This window comes from Siphateles boraxobius, unplaced genomic scaffold, assembly GCF_051911475.1.
Source record: "Siphateles boraxobius isolate OS27281-9 unplaced genomic scaffold, OSU_SipBor_1 130, whole genome shotgun sequence".
Lineage (NCBI taxonomy): Eukaryota > Metazoa > Chordata > Actinopteri > Cypriniformes > Leuciscidae > Siphateles > Siphateles boraxobius.
Genome location: NW_027508734.1, coordinates 16091539 through 16112564, shown reverse-complemented (window position 1 = coordinate 16112564; position 21026 = coordinate 16091539). Strand labels below are relative to the sequence as shown.

General features: G+C 40.7%; 1 protein-coding gene across 2 annotated transcripts in view; it reads right to left on the bottom strand.

Moving 5' to 3' along the window:
- svep1 (sushi, von Willebrand factor type A, EGF and pentraxin domain containing 1) overlaps nucleotides 1-20767 on the bottom strand; it is a 90208-nt gene extending 69441 nt beyond the window's left edge. For both annotated transcript variants that reach the window (XM_077228124.1, XM_077228123.1), the window contains exon 1: nucleotides 20123-20767. In XM_077228124.1, the coding sequence (XP_077084239.1) occupies nucleotides 20123-20635 (513 nt within the window). In that variant the 5' untranslated portion in view covers nucleotides 20636-20767. The remainder of the gene's footprint in view (nucleotides 1-20122) is intronic.
- Nucleotides 20768-21026: the final 259 nt, after the last annotated feature.

The following is a 21026-nucleotide window of genomic DNA, read 5'->3' as shown; positions in this document are numbered from 1 at the left end:
CATGCTTTGTCATATGGGTATCTTTAAAAATGCCACACTGTATAATGTTGGCAGTCTTACTTGGCGTGATCTAAGAACAAACATGTGTTTTAGAAGAGGAGCCCCTGCAGTCTATGTGTCTCTGCTGTCAGTGATAAGAGAAAGTCCAGAGACTTTCTGTGAGACTTTTTACTTTTGATATATATGTTTTGAAAGAAATTAATACTTTATTCAGCAAGGATGCGTACAGTAAATGATCAAAAGGGACTGTAAAGACTTTTAAGTTGTTACAAATAATGTATATTTCAAATAAGTACTGTTCTTTAACACATTCTATTCATCAAAGAATCCTGAAGAAATGTTACTTTAGCACCAAATCAGCATATTAGGATAATTTCTAAAGGATTACCATGTGACACTGAAGACTGAAGTAATGGCTGCTGAAAATTTAGCTTTGCCATCGCAGGAATAAGCTACATTATAAATTTTAAAATTGAAATAGATTGGAATAAAATTTCACAATATTATTGTTTTTGGTCATTATATATATATAAATATAATTTATATAATATAGTATATAGTACACTTGGTCATTAATTTCCATGTTGGGGTCGACATGTCTGCACAGGATCTCACTTTCTTTGATCAGTGAGTCTTTTACAACTGCAAATGTAGACATAATCCTCCGTCCAGTTCCTGTATTGGGTTAATGGGCATGCTTAGTGGACCATGATCATCACACAGGGTATTCTATTTCAAAACCTTGCAGACACCCTACCATGTTATAAAGCTGATCTTAGGTCTGTAATCTCTAAAAACACCACCATGTTCATAACTAAATGCTGGGATGTTTCACTTAGCTGTGAGTGTTATTGCACGTTGCTGAAATCAGTGTAATATTGCAGAAAATGGAAATAGAAATATTTTATTTTTAATAGGGTCGTTGAGGATATATATCTCCATTTGAAGCATTCCAGAATAGAGTAAACATGTGATCTGAGTGCATTCAATTGCTTGGTTGGAGGTCTGAGCTGTTTTGACATGTTATGGTTCCAGTGGCAAAGAATACCAACCACGTGAACCTACAATGTAAAAACAAACCTACTAGATTGACCCAACCATTTCAAGCCATAGTCCTGAGCAGAAGAAACCGCTCACTGTACAATTACTAGATATTTTTCCACAAGTCTGCAATAAATCCTGTAAAAAACATTTAAGGGTAAACATTTTGCTCTACAAATCTGAGCTGTTGAAACTCTAGATATAAACCACAGTTTGATTTTGCACATGGGAGACTCTCGTTGCATGCCTGAAATTTATATGCCTCCCACTGTGCAGTAGTATGTTGTCCTTTAGTTCTCCTTGAGGGATTACAATTGATTTCATTTCCTCAACATGTCAGACACACTCGGCCAGCTACACCTCATTTAGAAGGACAGGAACAGAGAGTGTTAGACTAATGGATGGGGTTGGCCGATACATCTACTGACTGCTGGAAGTCCCTAGGTCCTTATTACAGTTCTCTCTGTCTGAAGTGAATTGAAGAAAATGTGTAAGTGTGCGTGGATGGATGGAGTTTGAATGAAGGGGGCATAATTGGTTTGGATAAAACACTGGGACACAGGGTTTGTGTTGTATGGTTAGTTGGTTCCTGTCAGAACACAATTTATTAAGCTGAAGACATTGAGACAGAGAGGAAAACATTTTTTAAAAGAAAGATGGCCTTGACAGTATTTCATATAATGCAATGGCATATTTGGTCTTTCTGGTCCATGCAAGAAAAAAACTTAGTCAAGAGCAAAAAGAGTCTGGAGTTAGTCTGTTAAATTAGATTTCTGTTCTTTTGGATCTTTGTGCCTAAACAGAGACTAAAAAATATCTTGAAGTGCTTTTTATGAAATGTATTGTGACATTCCCTGTAATAGAAAGCGAATTTGAATAATGGGAGTAAATGCTTGTGAAACCAAACAAGCCTCATCAATATAACCAGACTCTTAGTCTGCCAGATGACAAAGAAATAAATGACAAAATATCCACAAGCCACCAAATAGATGTCTATGGAGAAAAACTGAAATAAAAACAATTTGGACAAAATAATTCTAAAACAAAAATTGGTGACAGGAGATGCAGGATATTAGTAGATTTTTTTACTTTGGAGTGGTCTAAATAATGTGGTTTAAAGAAAAACAATTTAATCTAGCCTTATTTACTTGAGTAATCTGCTTCAGGCCACAGTGTGATTATTTTTATTTTATTTTTGAGACTGACACAAGGGGGTGAAATAACAGCTAAATTAACAAGATAGCCAATAAGCAAGCCTTGGCTTTATTTTGGAGTACAGCAGACATTGTCAGTTGATATTAGTTTTTTTTTTTGTTTGTTTGTTTGTTTGTTTTTGCCTTGTGTTTATCCTAGATGCCAAGTTATGCACCACATTTATTTAAGATGTAAAAATGCACTTGTTGAGCAAGAACAGCAAGGTCATGCGCTTGATTCCCAGAGAATGTACATAATCATTAAAAAATGTTAGACATTTTAAGTTGCTTTAAACAAAAACATCCACCAAATGTATAAATGTAAGTGCATGTGTAGACTACATCTTGCCTCAAATTCTTTTGAACCCCGTCTTCTGTTTACCTCACCTACTGTCCATCATTCCTGCCTCCCTTTCTCCGCTAAACTAGAGCTGTGGTTTGAGCTGCAGACATTCTCTGCCCTGACGCTGAGCAGGAGAGTTCTCTGACAGTTAAACTCTAATCTGTTCTGTCTATTACAGTGACCCTTTATCTGTTCTGGGCTTCCCCAAAATTTTTGGTTTAGTTTGTTTAGAGCCTTGAAGGCCCAGAGCTGAATAGTGTCCGCGTTCTTCAATCCACCCCAGCTGGATCTGATTAAAAACACCTGGTTGAGGAGTAGTGATATCACTGATCACTGACAGTCTGGTTCCTTTTTATATGTGGATTGAGTTATAGAAGATGTGGAACTGATGTAGTTTTGAATAGATGCTGTACATTGACATAAATAGGATATAAGAATCTTTTTCAGAAAACAAAATATTTAAATTATACATTTTATCTAAAATAAAATGCGCATAAAATTTGTACTGCATGTTCTTCATGGTTTTTGATGAAAGTAATCCAGTAGTGGAACCCATCCACACATCAAATAAACGCTGCCAATGCCTTGCCTACATGGAGTAGGTTGGTTGAAGAAAATGCTAAAATTATAATTTAGAACACCCATAACTACATGGTTGCCTGTGAATAACAACAGTGCACAACATAACAACAGTGCATATTTTGATATTATGTAACTCCACTGTGCATAATTGTGAAATGTTTTTCTTCATAAAAATGGCCTTCCCTTCACGATCATTACTGCACATGGGGAAGACCTGAAGCTACAAAGAGGATTCTACCATAATTTTTGTTGTTGCTGAATCTTTGATTTAAAAAAAAAAGAATGTTAGCTATTGAAATCAAAAAGAAAGAAAGTGTCAAACAAAGACATGAGAGTATTAATCAAATCATAAACTCACAGTTCTGAGCCAAACTAATTTTACATAATTTTAGCAACAACCAATGCCAAATACAACACATTGTAATGCATCCTAAAACCATTCGCATTGGTTCTCATCTTCAAAAGCATTATGAATGAAGGCATTGTGAAATTCACACCAGAACCTAGGTAAGATGTTTTCCACACTAGGAAGCACATAGGTCATTAATGTGAGTGAGGCAGTAATTGCACAGTGGGTAGAGGGAGGAATCTATTTTCAGAGCACAGACCGTGTGCTGCTGTTGACAGGCTGAACTGTTATCCATTTCAACACTTCCATGGCTTTTCCTCTGCGGTATGTCCTTCCCCTCCCCCTCAACACACATGTACACAATCACATACGTGAATGTTCACAATCGCAGACACACAATACACACTAAGTGCTACCTAGAGTGTTTTGGGTAAAACCCCATTTTTTTTAATCTTTTTATTTTTTGCTTTGAACTCTAAAGGGCATAACTGTGGCCTTAGCTGTAAGGTATTTTAAGTGAGACTCCTGGAAACCCTGTACAGAGTTGCCAATTATTGTCCCTTATATCATAGTGTGGTCACTGGTCACAGACATGGATCAGGGGTCAGTTGCATAAACATAGCCATTATGTTAAGACAGTGTCTTAAGATCTAGTATGACCCACTAGTGGTTAGTCAAGGGGCAGTCAGTCAATCGTACCTTTTTATATCAAATTAGGCCAATCTACATTTTAATGTAACTAACTGAAAAAAGTTATGAACCGTAGTAAAGAAAAAACAAAGATGACTAACTTTATGCAACCGGCCACAGGTGCCTTTAAGAAGTTCTGCCTCTGGAATTTTACAGTTCTTTTTGGTAAGTGTTTCTGAAACTTTGCATTCTTTAAGCGTAATATTGCCTTTACAATTTCAGGCTTCGTCTGAAAGCTGAAAAATGCTGCCTCCGCAGGCAGCATATGGAGGTAGGAAGGCAACAAGGCACATCCTGAAACTCAGAATCTAATGATCATGTCACATCCTGTCTCCTGAGATAAATTCATCTGATCGATTTTTTTAAGAGTATAGTATAGTATATACTCTTATAGTATATAGTATATAGCATAGTATCATTCGCTGTGTTTGCTATCCCACAATCCTGTTGCGTTCCATTCCGGGACAGCTGAGCAAAAAAAAACATCTTGTGTTTTACATTTTGCGTTTAATGTACATTTGTGACCAACTTTTTCCACTTTTGATGAAATTTCTAATAAGAAATTACTATTATAGTAATTAAATAAGCACTATCATCAAAGCTCTCTGTTTTGTTGTGGATCATTTAACTGTTATGCTGCCTCAAAGTATGTCCAAAATCATTTTTGTGACGTACCTTCATGCGCAAACGATGCCTGCAAAGTCATTGCCTGATAAGGCAGCAAGCCAACAAGTCAGCTGCTTAAGCTTTTGGATGCAGCCTTAAGCCCCTTTCACACAGCACGTTGATCCCGGGAAATTGCCAGAACACCTTCTGTGTGAACGCAAACACGACCTGGGATTGATGCCGGGATTGATCCCGGGTTGGGGACCTAGTAACATTGCCGGGATCAGTCCCGAACACGCGCTGTGTGAACAAAAGCCGTAATCAATGCCGTGTCGTAATGATGACGCTGAAGTGAAATGAAAGCAGGCTAGTGAAACGGTACGTAATGCGCAAGTTTATGATCGAATCAGAGAAGAAAATGCACAAGCATGGTTTCTCGAGAGAGAAATCACAGCTCATAAGCAAACTATAGACGCTGCTGAGACATTACATGTCATATCGATGTCACCTGTCTTTACGGGATTTTTACGGGTTGTGTGTGAACGCACTCTCTGATTCCGAAAAATCACTGGCAGCGTGAATGAACCAAAATCAAACGAACCCGGGTCAAATCCCGGGTCACTTTATCCGTGTATTTTCCGGAATCTCCGTGTGAAAGGGGCTTTAGGGTGTTTCAGAATAACAATGTGACTAGAACTTTATAGTCTTTAGAATATCAGTGCCTTTGTTTTGCTTTCGTAATCACACACATTTTTCCATTAAATATTTTCAGGAGTAGTTTCCAAAGTAATCAAAATAAAACTATGCCTGTGCCAACAAATGTACCACTGGCCCTACCCTATGAACCTATGTTGTATGTTATGAAAGCAAAATTCCTGGATCCACATTCTCAATTTGAAACATTGTCAGACATCACCTGTTGCCATTTATGACTCCCAAAGCCACAGTGGTCTTCTAAAACAAAAATAACATCTGGGAGTTGCAGGTGATTCTGGTTGATGAAGTGGGCCTCCACATATGTTACGCTCACTTGGTGGTGCATGTATGCAGCTGGTGGAAAAAAAGCAGCTGCTTTTATCTTTACATGCAGAGCAGAAATGTGACCTCTTGCATTGTGACAGAAATTACCTCATGGGGACATTGAGGCAACTCTAATAAACAGCAAATCTGTCTTTAGTCTATTATTTTCTTTTCTTTTTCTCTCAATAATTTCATTCATTTCTTGGCAGTGCTGTAGACTGTGCTGGTGTTCCTGGTGGTGCAGTCAGACTGAGAACACCCCCACTGCTCTATATTTGACTTCCTCCAGCGTCCAGTTACCACTAATCACTGTGTTGAAGCATTTCGCAGTATATAAATGTTCCAAAGTGTGTTTGCGTGTGTAGATCTCAGGGTGTGGAATAGGGCACTTCTAGAGTTGAAAGTTGTGGTTAATAGCGGGAAGAATCTAAGGGCAGACTAAAAGTTTGCCGCAAGGTGAAAACTGCAGACAAGACAATTATAATCACAAAAGTTGTATTACTGTGAAATAATTTATGTTCTGTCTTAATGTACCAGTAGCTACAGAGTGTTTGGTTACCAAATGAGCAGGGACATTATCAGCTCTCTATAGCAGTAGTTCTTGACCTTTTTGACTCCAAGGCCCACCATTGTTCACAAAAATATTAGGTCCCATGACTTTTCCAGTTGTTCGTGATATACTGGATAAATGTTAAGGGTAAAGATTTTTTAAAATATTTTTTACATTTTCTGCCCGAATAAATATTTTAGAACTTGGCATACTTTAAACATTTCCATGTTCAGAAATGACACTTTTTTTTACCTCATATATTGTCAAAGTTTAAAGAGTCCAAAGACGAAGATGGGTCACAGTTTCCAATCCAAATGTATTTAATAAAAGAATATCCAATACAACGTAACAGTGTGTTCAACACACAAACAAAAGCCGACAATGAACCAAGGAAACACAGGAACTTCAGTATGCAATAATAATGAACTAAAAGACTAAAAGGTGTGATGATCAAATGAAATGCCATGGTAACTGTTGGGGTGGGAACAAAGACAACAGGAAATAATGAAAAGCAAACTAAAAGTCCATACAAATTAAACTAAACGAACAAATGACTAATTATATGGCATATCCAGTCAGTCATTCCAAATATGTATAAATTAATAAATAATATTTAGATTTTTTTTAGCTTATTTTAATGCTTGTTTTATCTTATGTTAAATAATTTGAAGTCATCTTAAGGCCCACTCATAAGTTATTTGTGGGCCCTGGACCCCTGGATGAGAACAACTCAAGAACCAGAGAAGGTCCATCCATATAAATGGTTATATTTATTATATATATTTATACAACTATTTATTAGTTGGTTATATTACATTTTTTGGTTATTTTTGCCTACTGTGGACAAAGAAACAATAACACAAGATGTGATTTTACCCAGCTATAAGTGTTCCTGCTTCCCTGCAGCACTCCAAAATGCTGGACAACTGAGGGATTGATAACAGATGAAGGTTTTCTCATGCCATCATGTTGCATTCATTACATTTTACCATCACACATGTGTCCAAGACTCTTTCTCTCTTTTCTCATGCTGTCTCTCTTTGTAGGTCCATCCCTTTTTTAAGGAAAATTCTTTCTGCTTAAATATTTCTGTTTATCATGTGTCTGATATAATTACTGTCAAAAACCAATATACATATACAACATATAGAATTTATGACTTAAAGGGGCTGTATTTGAAGACTTTCCTGTATTCATCACTTTTTTAATTGACAATATGTAAACAGCTTGTAGCGCAATTTAAAACAAGACCTCCCCCGACTTCCTAGGTTGTCTATATAAGCCTGTATTCAACTGATTTTTATGTGAAGGACCGTCACAGGTGGCTGTATATAATATAATGTAATGATATTTAATATATAATAAAGCGCACAAATCAAAAGGAAACCGTTTTTAATTCAAATAACAGGAAGTCCAACTGAAGAGGTAGGGCGGAGGTTCCTGAAAAGGACGAGGAACAGAAGAGGGACAAAAACAGTCAGGGGCAGGCAAAACAGTCCATGGGGGACTGGAATATGTGCGGAGCCAGGAGCAGGAGTAGCCAGGCCGGGATCCAGACCACAGCCAGCGAGATATTCTATGGCGGAGTCACAGGAGGTAGGAGCCATGGTGGAGATCTGGGAGGAAGGACCAGGTATGTCCCTTCTCCTGCGATAATACTGGCCACGGTAAATACCCAGATGGAGTCGAGGAGACACTGAGCCAGGGTGACACCGCAGGTTTAGAAAGCCAAAGGTGGATCTGACTGCTCATGGGACCAAGGTGGAGGCAGGGATCCAGAATACCGCTGTGGTGCCGTTGCGACAGAGGACAATGGTGTAGCTGGAGGGAAGGCAGAACCCGGTGGAGCTGAAGGGATGAAGGGTAGAGGTGTAAACAGTAGCCAGGAATCCCGTAGTGGAACAGGGGGACCAAGGCCTGACCAAGGCGGTAACGGGAGACGAGGGAGTCCGGCGGAACTGGTAGGATGAAGTGCCACAGTGGAGATGAGGGAGCATGGAGGTAAGGTGAAGCCGATGGGTCAAAGGACCAAGGTGGAGTCCGGGACTCTTTGACTAGCGTAGGAGACAGGGAATCCTCATACCTAGGTGGATCTGGGGACTGAAAGAACTGAGGCGGATCCGCAACACTGCAGGGATGAGCTGAGGGACTGACAGAAACCAGCGGTGGTATCTCTGTAGAAGTCAAGCTGGGTGGAACCAGCAGAGACATAGGAAACTATGAGATGGGCGGGACCAACGGGGGAAATAGGAGAAACAGGGCAGGGGGGAACGAGCAGGGAAGGGAGATTCATGGGAAAAATTTCTACCAAGCCTAGAGCAAAGACAACAGAGGCCAGTGGCAGCAGAGTCTGGACGGGACTCCATTCCATGCCCTTGAATTCCACCAGAACTCCTTCGGGGGTGGGCATTGTTGTCGGTTCGCTCACCTCAGAAATGTCTTTGGGCTTAGGCTCTGGGGCAGGGTACGGCACAGATGGGCCCTCTGGCTCGTTGTCTGCGGTAGACTCTGTCTGTTGTGGGCAGAGGCTCCTTTCCATCCGGTCGAGTGAAGGCAGACTGATTTCTGAGTATAGAGTGGGGCTGGTGTCATCCTTCGCATGGCCGATGGTGAAGGCCTACTCTTTGTTCACCAGAACCCACTCTACGAATGCGGCAAAGTCCTCACGAGGTCCTTCTGAAGCGCTATAATGTGGATATCGCTGCCCTTAGTGAGACAAGACTCCTTGGTGAAGGCTCGCTGAAAGAAGAGAGAGGAGGATACACTTTCTTCTGGAGAGGCTATCCCCCTGGTAGCAAGCATTACCACGGTGTGGGAATGGCAATCAAGAACAGTCTCTTACCCAGTCTCACTGACACACCTATTGAAGTAAGTGTGAGCTTGATGACCCTCCGTATCCCCCTAGCAAAGGCACAATATGCTACTCTGCTAAGTGCAAACGCGCCCACATTACCATCAGATATTCCTTTTGGGTGATTTTAATGCTAGGGTGGGAAGAAATAACGATTAATGGAGTGGAGTAATGGGTGGACGCGGTGTTGGGCAGGTGAATCCAAATGGTCTGTGGCTGCTAACACTCTGCGCAGAGCATGACCTCACTATTACCTACACATTTTTTCAGCAGAAAACCAAATATATGTAACTACTGATACAAATCAGACACAATCATTTGTTATAGTTTACAAATAATATTTAAAACTCACTCTGGGATATGTGGTCCCACCCCCCCGACAAGGGCAAGAAGGGTCTTTGGTTACCATGACTACAATCAGATAAGTTGTTTTTATTGCTGTTGGTTTTATAAAAATGTGGTCACGTCTTCAAGACAGAAGACAGAAACTGACTTTAAAACAGACTTTGCTACATTAATTATAGAAGAACTGATCTATAAATGAACATGCACCCCAGAAAATTGTGTGAATGATTTACTGTCTTGTGCAGTGTCTTTTAATTCTTTTTTTTCTTTTTTTTATACTGTGTATTTTATGGTAGAACCAATGGTCAATGTAACCTCACCCATACCATGTTTGGGCTCTATAAATTGGTACTTTGAAGTTCAAAATGGTTGTGTACATGATATGTCGATAGCTACGCAACATATTAGTATTACAAGAATCTTTCATAGTTTCTTCATCAGCAACCAATCCAGCTGCACATCCAAATGACCATGCTTAAAACAAAAACTCATAAACTCCGCTTAGAAATTCCCCCTTTCGAATTGGTTGAGCAAACCCTGAAAGGTGGGACCTTTCTCAGGCTTTAAATGGCCAATACACAAGGCCTTCCCGCTCTTGGCTTTCTCTCCTACATTCGGTTGCTGTCCTGCGGGGCCGCACCAGGCCCCAGACCCCAGGGCAGCAGGCCTTAACTCACAACCAGCCATGTACTCATTCAGGAGAGAGAGGACTCTATCAACCACAACAGAATCAAGGACAACCTCAGGAGTTTGGCACAACATCTTCATTCAATGCAGAAGAAGTCCTTCACAACTCCCACCATTTGCTCTGCGTGTGGGCCGGACAGGCCACAATCTGCACTCCAGCCATGAGAACAGAGTTGAACTACCCATGCAAGTTCATCATATCTTCTTCATCCAACGGAGAAGAAAACAATTGCAACTTCAAAATTTGACACTCACGGAACCATCAACAACTTCAATTTTCAACAACTTCAAGAATTGGGTCCACTGCACAGGCCATGCAAGTATCAATTTAATGAGGTGCTCTGAAAATGATAAGCTGATGGTTCTTTTCCTAGTTAAATGGATATTTTCCATAGTTCCATTTCCTGCTTCCAGTCTTATTCTGTCACTTTAACCATCTACCGATGTATGTGTAATTGTTTGTATGTTAGTTATGTGTTTGTGACTTAGTTAATAAAACTTGTGCACAATATGTATTTGGTTCTAGTTGCTCGCTGTAGAAAAGCACCTCTTCAGCGGACTGAAACTCAAGCTGCTATTGTGAACTCGCCACTCCGCTGCTGTGCGTGTTCTGGTGAAAAGACGAAATAGAAGCTGAGCTCGTGATGTGAGCCGCTGTCAAAAGCAGTCATATATTTGCGCTTTTATATATTGCTCATCCAAAGCATCACTGTAATATTATTATTATTATACTGTATTATTAAATCATTAAAAAAATGTAAAAGATAAAAAAATCTTTCCGTTTTTATTTATAAAATTTTGGGTGTGTGTGTGGTAAAAAAAGATTTAAGGGGGGGGGGGGGGGGGGGCGTGACGAAATAGTTTGATAACCCCTGCTCTAAGCGCTGTACATGCTAGAAATAATAATTTTTTATATAGCTGTCGCAGGTAAGGTCCTAGCAAAAATTATGCTATGTAGGCTGATGGAAAACCTAACCGAAAATTTGTTGCCAGAGTCACAGTGTGGTTTTCAGAAAGAATCGGAGTACTGTGGACATGATTTTCACAGTGAGACAGCTTCAAGAAAAATGCAGTGGACATCAGGACCTCTTCATGGCATTTGTCGATCTCTCCATAGCATCCATAGCATTCCACAATGTGAATCGAGAGCTGCTCTGGGACATCTTAACAAAATTTGGCAGTCCAAAAAAGTTTTGTAACATCCTGTCACAGGTCCATGAAGGGATGGTAGCTCGTGTGACCACAGGTGGTCAGGAGTCAGAGCCTTTTAGAGTACGCACTGGGCTGAGACGAGGATGTGTGCTGGCATCTGTACTTTTTAACATCTACCTCCTATGTGTCACAAAGCTTCTGTGTGATAAGCTTGAAAGCAGTAATGATCACTATTGACTTCAGGTTGGATGGAAACCTCTTTAATATTCCAAGGTTCCAGCCCACCAAAAAAGATCTCAGCAATGCAGGTCATTGAGTTGCAGTATGCTGACGACTGCGTGCTCGTGGCACATACCCCAGAAGACCTGTGAATTATCCTTGCTGCTGCTGTGAAGACCTATAGCAGATTGGGCTTGTCAGTTAATGCCACAAACAGAAGTGATATGCCAATGGAGGCTCAGCCCTCCACCTACTATGCCTGTTTTTGCCATAGAACAACAACCACTTACAATAGTGTCATCCTTTAAGTATCTAGGCAGCATTGTATCAGAGGACTGCAATCTCGATTATGAAATTTAAAAAATCGGATAAGGCAAGCCCTCTGCAGCCTTTGGCAAACTTCGACGCAAGGCCTTTTTAAAAATAAGCATCTTCGATTGTGCACTAAAGTTACCATCTATAAAGCTGTCTGCATCATCACTCTTCTTTACAGCTGTGGAGCCTGGGTCATACACACAGCCATCACCTAAGGTTGCTGGAGCATTTCCAATAACAGGTGCTTACAGCGAATCTTGGGGATCACATGCTATGACCATGTACCACATTCTGAAGTGCTTGCTAGAACAAACTGCAAGAGTATGGAGGCAACAGTCACTGAACATCAACTACACTGGCTTGGGCATGTTATTAGGCTCCCTCAAGGTCGTCTACCACGACAAATCTTTTATGGTCAGCTCCATCAGGGCCGCCGTTCTGCAGGGGGTCAGAAAAAGCGGTACAAAGACCAACTAAAAACATCACTAGGAAAGTGTCAAATTAATCTATCGTGCCTGGAAGAATTAGCAGCAAACCGAACAACCTGGAAGCAGCTTTACTACACAGGAATAGTGCAGCTGGAATCTGAGAGAAATATAAGGAAACAACAAAAAAGACTACGGAGACATAAAACCATGCCTGCCCCTACAAACTCAGACTTTACATGCCCAATATGTAATAAAATTTGTGGATCAAGGATGGGACTTTACAGTCATGAAAGAGTACACCGCAAATGAGGTGGAATGTCATCATCGGATACGATGGACTACCAAAGAGAGAGAGAGAGAGAGAGAGAGAGGATTGCTAAACCAACAGGCCTGTTTGAGCATTACTCACTATAAATTAAGCAGGGTCTTATGCATTTGCACCAACATTGATTTAAAGGGGTCATATAATGGTACATGCACTTTTACAAGTTGATTCTCCTGAAATGTGTATTGGCAGTGCCTGTACACAACCATCATATAATGATAAAAATCCATCCAGTGTTTTTGTTTTAATCTCCTTATATGTTTTCCCCTGCCTCAAATTGAGCCGTTCGATTTTGTGACATCAATAAAACTGACGCCCCTCCCACGATTGATTATTGACAGCAGCGTTTCAACCAAGGGGGTAATCCATCAGCCGGAAACTGAAACTTCACGGGGGCCGCCATTGTAGCAGAACTTCACCTGCTGTTAGCATTGCATTGAATCCCACTCATTTTGCCGTCGCTTTGACAGCGAATAACTTTACATCTGAGGCGTCCAAAGACTTAATTTGTCCATTATTTATTTCTAAAGAAACACGACAATGTATAAAAGGATCCGTTACTTTGTATCTTACGTTATGGCCCCGTAGAAGCCGTTTTTGTAAAATTAGGCTAACGATTGCGTCATAACCACGCGACTCTGTGTCGCATTTTAGAGAAATTACCGTATAGACAGGAGGAGAAGCTCACAGGCAATCTTATACGGTCTATGAGGCAATCGTAGCGACACAGAGGCATAAAGTCAAGGGAGAAGCGCATAGATAGAGAGTCCATAAAAGTAACAGGACAAAATATTTCAACAACATGTGTGAGGAATTAGGTGATTCAGTTTTGTCTTGGCACAGCTACTAGAAGATTTACAACTGTCAGACTGTAGTCAGAGCCGTCTACGGAGAGCCAGTTCACTCCCTGTTAAGTCCTATTGTATCGAACTTTGGTTGTAGTTCCACCAGAGTTCTACTGGGGGGCGATTTCCCTGAGTGCAAAATGAATGGGAGTCTATGGAGCTAGACGGCTAAATTTGTCTCTTTGACCCAATTGCCGTTGAGAAATCTCAGATATAATTGTAGGTTTTGCAAGTTCAACATGGGTTATAGGTCGAAAGTTGAATGAACGAGTACTTGTCTCCTTTCGATTTCTTACAGGTTGAGTTGTTGTTGCCAATTACACGCTAGCATTCTGTTAATGAACGCTGATTGGTCAGTGAAGGACTGATTACGTCCAGCGTCCAGAGATACCGCTTGATTGCATCGTGGCATCCGAAGCGGGACCAGAATGTGTGTGTATTTTCAGCGTGGTCTTTTAAAACAACAAAACAAAAACTCTTCTAGCATGTGTATTTACCTGTGTCAGCTGTGTTGTCGATGCCTCAAGAGAAAAGACAGGGCAGATTGCGAAAGCACCAAAGTGACTGAAGGATTGCCGTAAAGCAGTATCTCTGGCCGCACGATGTGTATGACGTCATTTACATTTTAAAAGACTTTTTAAAGCAAAGAAGTGACTCTAAAAAATCTAACACCCAGCAATGAGTAATTTCTTTGCATCTCCTTTCGAATACAACATTCAAATTACTAGACAAAAATTATATCCTGAGAAAAGAGCATTTTGAGGGGTATAGCTCCATAGACCTCCATTCATTCTGCACTCGTCCTGTGAGCGCCTTCATATGGAACCAGAGTGGAACTGCAACCAGTTCAGAAGCCGGAAATTTACTGAGAGTGATAGTCCTCCCCTTATTAGACATTCTCGGCTGTCGTCAAGCTCAGTTTGAGCCTACGCAGTCGCTCAGGCATCAGGAAGTGAGTGCTATAATCGGGCTTCAGTTTTCTCCGTTGAAATCAATGGGGTCGCTGTGTCCATTTCTTTTACTGTCTATGGTTCCACACAGACCCGCCCTGAGCGAGCTGTCATCATAGTCCGCCATTGTTGATACACTGGAGCAGAATGGCGTCTTGTGTTGTTCGGTTCTTGGGTGTAATAATAAACACAGCAGTCATTTTAATGTTCCTAAATTCGAACCGCTGAAGACGCAGTGGCTGAGTTTTATTTTTGAAGGGAATATTCCCAACGATCTACGTAAATGCTTTTATGTTTGCGCTAATCATTTCTCACCAGACTGCTTTATAAACGAGCGTCAGAGTAAATCTGGTTTTGCTAAGAAGCTGGTCCTGAAAACAAAATCGGTATCAACTATTCGTGTTCCTGCTGCACCTCCAGAAGGAGTGAGTGTAACGTTTTATTAACCTTTAAATATGAATCTTTGCAAATCGCTTGCACGCTTCACGATGAATGCGGCTAATGTTTACACTCAGGGTATATTACGGAATGTTTTCTCTGTAACGTTACGACGTTCTCAATATAATTCATAATCCCGCGTTTATAATGAACAACGCGTTATGGTTATTATTTCAGCACTGACAGTTGTACCTTACACTGAGATAACGTTACGCATCACTGACAAACCTACATTTACCAAAAAAAAAGTATTTCAACATCAGTCTGTCAACGAACTAACCTATACATCAGTAAACACATAGCGTCTGTATCTCACTACTCTAAGTTACCCTCCCAGTACATAAGTTACAAAAATAGATCAAAGTGACATTACGTTAACCAACCATTCAGAAACGTCCTGTCCGAGCCTTAATTGTCAAACTTTTTCGGGCCGTCATCTTGTTCCGGGTCTGACTCCGGTTGAAATTGGTATGGTAGAACCGTAGACAGTTAAAGAAATTGATACAGCAACCCCATTGATTTCAACGGAGAAGACTGAAGCCCGATTATTGCACTTCCTGCCTGATGGCTGAGCGACTGCGCAGGCTCAAACTGAGCTTGACGACAGTCTGACAGTTGTAAATCTTCTAGAAGCTGTGCCAAGACAAATATGAATCACCTAGTTCCTCAAAAACGTTGTTGAAATATTTTGTCCCGTTGCTTTTATGGACTCTCTATCTATGGGCTTCTCCCTTGACTTTATGCCTGGATGTCCCCCCGATTGCCTCATAGACAGTAAAAGATTGCCTGCGAGCTTCTCGTCCTGTCTATACGGTAATGTCTCTATTGTGCGAAAGAAAGTCGCGTGGTTATGATGCAATCGTTGGCCTATTTTTACAAAAACGGCTTCTACAGGGCCATAACGTAAGATACAAAGTAATGGAGCCTTTTATACATTGTCGTGTTTCTTTAGAAATAAGTGTTGATCGTGCACTTGCGCGTGCCGAGGATTGAAGCGCCTTTCAGACAGGGCGCGGAATGTGCGGCGCTGCGCTTTGAAACCCATTCATTTCAAGGACTTCCAAAGATACATAACAGCTACAAGTGTATGCACTATGCAAGCACTATATACAGGATTCACCCTGTTATACTTTACCGATACAAATTGATTAGTCAAACAGCAAACAGCTATCCACAAATAGTCTAAAGGCAGGAACACACCAAGCCGATGGTCGGCCGTCAGGCAGTTTTTGTTCGTCGGCCGACTAAGTTTTCTCAGTGTGTTCCGCACCGTCGGCTGAAATTGTTCCTCGTCGGCTTTGTAACAGCCGATTCTACATGTTGAATCGGCGTCGGGCCGTCGGTGAGAGAGAGAACTCTGATTGGCTAATCAGCTTAGTGAACGAGTCAGTGCACGAGAATAATAGCAAAACAGAGAGCAAAGAAGTCAAAACGGTACAGATAGAAGGCTGCTGTTATGTTACGTCATCTTACATGAGTGTTCGTTGGCAAATATTTAAATATTAACATGAGTGGAGTGGAATAAAGAAAGTGTTTAACAGGATTGATATTCAAAACGGTAAGCACGCACTGGTTTGTTTATGGTTTGTGTAACCTTATCTGCAGCTTGCAGCGTCGGTTTCTCTTTTTGAATGTCGAATATAGATGAATATATCTGCAGAAATAGACAGTTGTCTCATTCACACGCAGGCGCAGAACGAGCATTCTAGCTAACAGCCGGCAGTAGTTCTCTCATTGTGTTCAAGTACAGCTTTTTACCCCGACACGAGGCGACAACACAGTCAGCGCTAGTTCATTGGCGTCGGCTTGGTGTGTTCCTGCCTTTAAGCTACATAGGCTGTCTTTGACTTGAGGGTTAAATTACTCATCATGCTACAGAAGAATACCATAATTCATCCATTCAATTAGGCCTAAGACATGGAGAGTCACGCAGACCTATAACAACCCAGCCACAACATATAATTGGGAATAGCATGCCTTACCTTAACATAGAATAGATTTCAAGGACTTTGCGCGCAGATAAATGGCCTCCAACGTTTATATTTATTCTACGAATATTTGAGTTAACGTACTAAACATGATTGTAATTTGCACCGCAGCGCCACCACACCTTGATGCTCATGACAAGAATACCATGTATAGTTATCTTTATTGAAGTGAATTAGGTTTAAATCGCTGTCATGCATGCATGAATGAATGAATGATATTTTTGCTATTTTAGACATAATACTCCACGATGATCACATTACACAAAACTGAAATTGCATGTCAAAATAAAACATTGTCAATATTTTTTGAGACCCCCCAAAATTTCACGAATCACGTTTTCAGGGGAGCCCATGTCTTATTAAGCTCCCCCTAGCTCCCCCGTAGTTCGCACCCTGGCTACAATGGAGGCTCCCGCGAGGCTTCAGTTTCCGGCTGATGGATTACCCCTTGGGTAGAACAGATGTGTCCTCAGAGACTCCCGCTGCCATTCTTGTTGCAAAATATACCCTCAACTGTTGTCAAGGCAACACATGCGTGGTGTCAAAACTCCCCAAAGAACAGAGGGGCGGAGTGAGCAAAGCTCATTATCATTTAAAGGCATATGCACTGAAACGGCGTGCTGAAAACAGAGCTGTTTTTGACCATGTAAAATTAGTGTTTTCTTACAATACTAATGATAATTTTTAATAAAAGTATATTACAAAGTTTTCATTTAGACCCTAAAGATTCATATTAACTTGTACAAAAATGGCATTATATGACCCCTTTAAAGACGTTTCTTGCATTAGCCCCATCATGAATTTAGAATACATATGACCTATCCAAATGAACAATAAACATAAAATAAAGACCTATGGAAGACATATGGGGGGTACTCTCTCTCTAAACATTAACATTACCGGGAATGTTATTATGAACCCCAAACATGCAAAGAAAAGTGATCAATTCAAACTATAGTCCAACATAGCCAGATCTATATAGTCTTTAGTCTCAGCTATACTTTATATATTTTTGTTGTGTGTTTATTTTGTTATCGAGAGGAACGTGCGCAGCACATATTAACATATTCATCTAAACTTCACTCTAAGCAGCGTGGACGGCATCTAGATGTTCTTTAACAGTATATTGCTGCAAAGGTATTTCCAACTTCTTTTTACTTCTAAGCAAAAAAAATAAAAAAAACTTTGCTGTGAGTAAATCAGGGCATTGAATTACATTCAGTATGTTTCATGTGCACGAGCGTGAGCACGATCAAGTTCCTTGCTCTACTTCACTTAACACCACCAGTAATGCTAATAACAAGGGTTTCAAAATTCGACATATATCCCCTTTAAGGTACTGTAAAGAATGCAAAGCTATTACAAGCAATCTGTTCCTTCAACACAATTCAGAGTTGCCGTTCAGCCCCTAACTAGGACTGATCCATTGTAAAACATGTTGCCTCTTCAGACAGTTAAAGACCAAATGGCCCTTATCTGGTTGTCTGCAGACCAATCTGTGGCTCTCAGGCTGGTTTAAAGGCATTCCTGGCGGTTTTATCAGGGTTCGTGGAGTACAGGCTGTCTCTTATAAGGATCTCTTATAAATTATATAAGGACAGAGAGATTGCCATGTTGTGTTGTGGAATTGTTGGCTCTATTTAGTTAGTTAGATAGATAGCTAGTTCTATCTCTATTGCGCTCTCTCTCTCTCTCTCTCTCTCTCTCTCTCTCTCTAAATGTTTTTTCAAACCAATATTCAAAGTGCGTTTGGGCAAATTTTATAGTTCAGGTAAACATTGTTAAATGTTAATAATTGCATTTTTTTTAAGTTTCATCCTGTTTGCTTCCTCAACTTAAAATTTTAATTTATCAGGCTAAATGGTTACCCACCTTGCTGTTTATTAGCATGTTGGGTTTGTTAGACTACATAATGCAGCCTTTATCCATCATCAACCATATAAAATGCATTAAGAGCAAACCGAAATTTTCATTCTCCAAATCAACTAGAGTAAATGAATTAGAGGCTTGGCAATTGAGGATGTTCTATAGCTTAAAGGCAAAACTGATCAGAGAGAGATGGCCTTTCCGTGCACTTCCGCTGGGCAGTAGAACTGTGGATAAGGCCTTCAACCTCACCTCTGAAAGATTGAAAATGTGTCTGGTAAAAGCTTCCAGACCTCCACGCCATTTAGACTGAACGGATGGAGCCAAAACCCATGAAATATTCCAGTTTGACTGCAATGCAAATTAATTGCATATGAACAAAAGGACTTTCCTGCTGTGCTTCCATAACAACTTAATACATTTGCAGATCTGGGTTACCGAAACAATTTTTCAAACCACAAATGTCATTCAGGACAAGAAAAATGTCTGAAAACACGGACGTCATAATCATTTGTAACGGAAAAAGGGAGTAGAAGCCGGAGTAGGCTGCAAGTTGAGGCAATAAATCATTTTGCTTCAATTTACAGCATTGCAGTTAAGTGAGAGTTAAAATAAAAAAATCATTTGTTTGATATGAGTCACCACTGCTACTATCTTTTCCTTTCAGTTGGATCCTGAAGTTCTCAAATAGTTCCAACTTGAAACCATTAAACCTGTCTTTCTCTATATCCCAAAGTCTTTAGGGAAAGTTTACAGGGGACAAATCAACCTACATGGCATTTTCATTGTTTTTTTGTTTTTGTTTTTTTTAACTGAATGAAAATGTGTGACCTACTGTTCTAGACAGTCCTGCATAGATAGATGTATCTCACTGTGGTTATCTTTCCCAGATTAGAGTGCACAGGAAACCATGTGGTGTTAATTTAGAGATGACATCTGGTGGTACATTATCAGGAATGAAGACTTTTGTGTCATTCATCCATCATTTAGACTTTGCAGTTCTTTTTCTGCTGAATGTGCTTCAGTGATTTAGATTCAATAGCTATCTATAATCATCCATCCACTTGTTGAAGAATATTAAAGTGCAATGGAAGTATATAGAATATAGCATAAATCAAAGCCTGAACATTCAACTCAAATCTAGATGGTACATTGACTGTTAATGATTCTTTCAGCTACCCCCCCCCCCCCCACACACACACACACACACACACACACACACACACACACACTTAATTACTTTAATTATTTCCTCTTTTATATATTGCGTTTCATTTAGTACTTAAATAGTTTCTCACATTCATAGACGCATACAATGTGATAACACAGCTGCTCTTACCGCTGCACGCTGGAAAGCCCCCCTGGTGTATGTGCCACCTCCTCTGTAGGTGATGGAGGGGATCTCTTTGCTGAAGAGCGAGCATTTGTGCTGGTGGGCTTTAGGTGCAGAAACATAGTCCACTCTTGTAACCACATGGCTCTTAGAGCTAAATGTCACCAGCGCTACACGTGTTGCCTCAGGTGCCACCGGAAAATCTGACAGCAGCTTCCGCACAAATCGCAGCTCGCTCCCAAAGTTGGAAGCTCCCACGCTGGACGACTCGTCCACGAGGAAGACCAGATCCAGACAACCTCCCCGCTCCCGAAGAAGGCGCACGTTCCTTCGGAAAACCTGTCCGAGACGTTCTACTTTGCTCTCTGCACTCTCAGAGAGATTTTGCCGGGTATTGGCCACCTGACGTAAAGCCTGTAGGGACGGCTGCTGAGCCTGGCTTGGCCAACTGCTACAGCCTAAGCACAACAGGAGCAGTAAGGTGAATCTTAAAGTCCATGTAAGTTTTAGTGTCACCATGATAATGCCACAAACACCAGTGCCCAGTAGTGGTTAAGTGGTGCAAGTTTGTTGCAGTCCTCCTGTTGTTTCTCTTCTTTTGTTTTCTCTATCTTTTCCAAGTTGAGTAACTCTCCTAATTCTCCGTGGGTCTCAAGCATCTGTGGAGCTCTTGAATTTCAGACAACCTCCAAATGTGTCTCCCCTCTCTCTCAAAATCATTTGTGAAGAGCGAGACAGTGAAAAAACGTTCGGAGAGCACGAGAGAGGGTGTGTGTGTGTGCTGGTGTGAGACTAAGAAAAGGAGTGAGAGGGAAGAGGGAGAGAACAGCGGTGGAGGAAAAAATGGGCAGTCAGAGGCGTGAGTGTCTCTCTCTTTTTCTTCTCGTCCCGTTCTCTTTCTTGTTCCTTA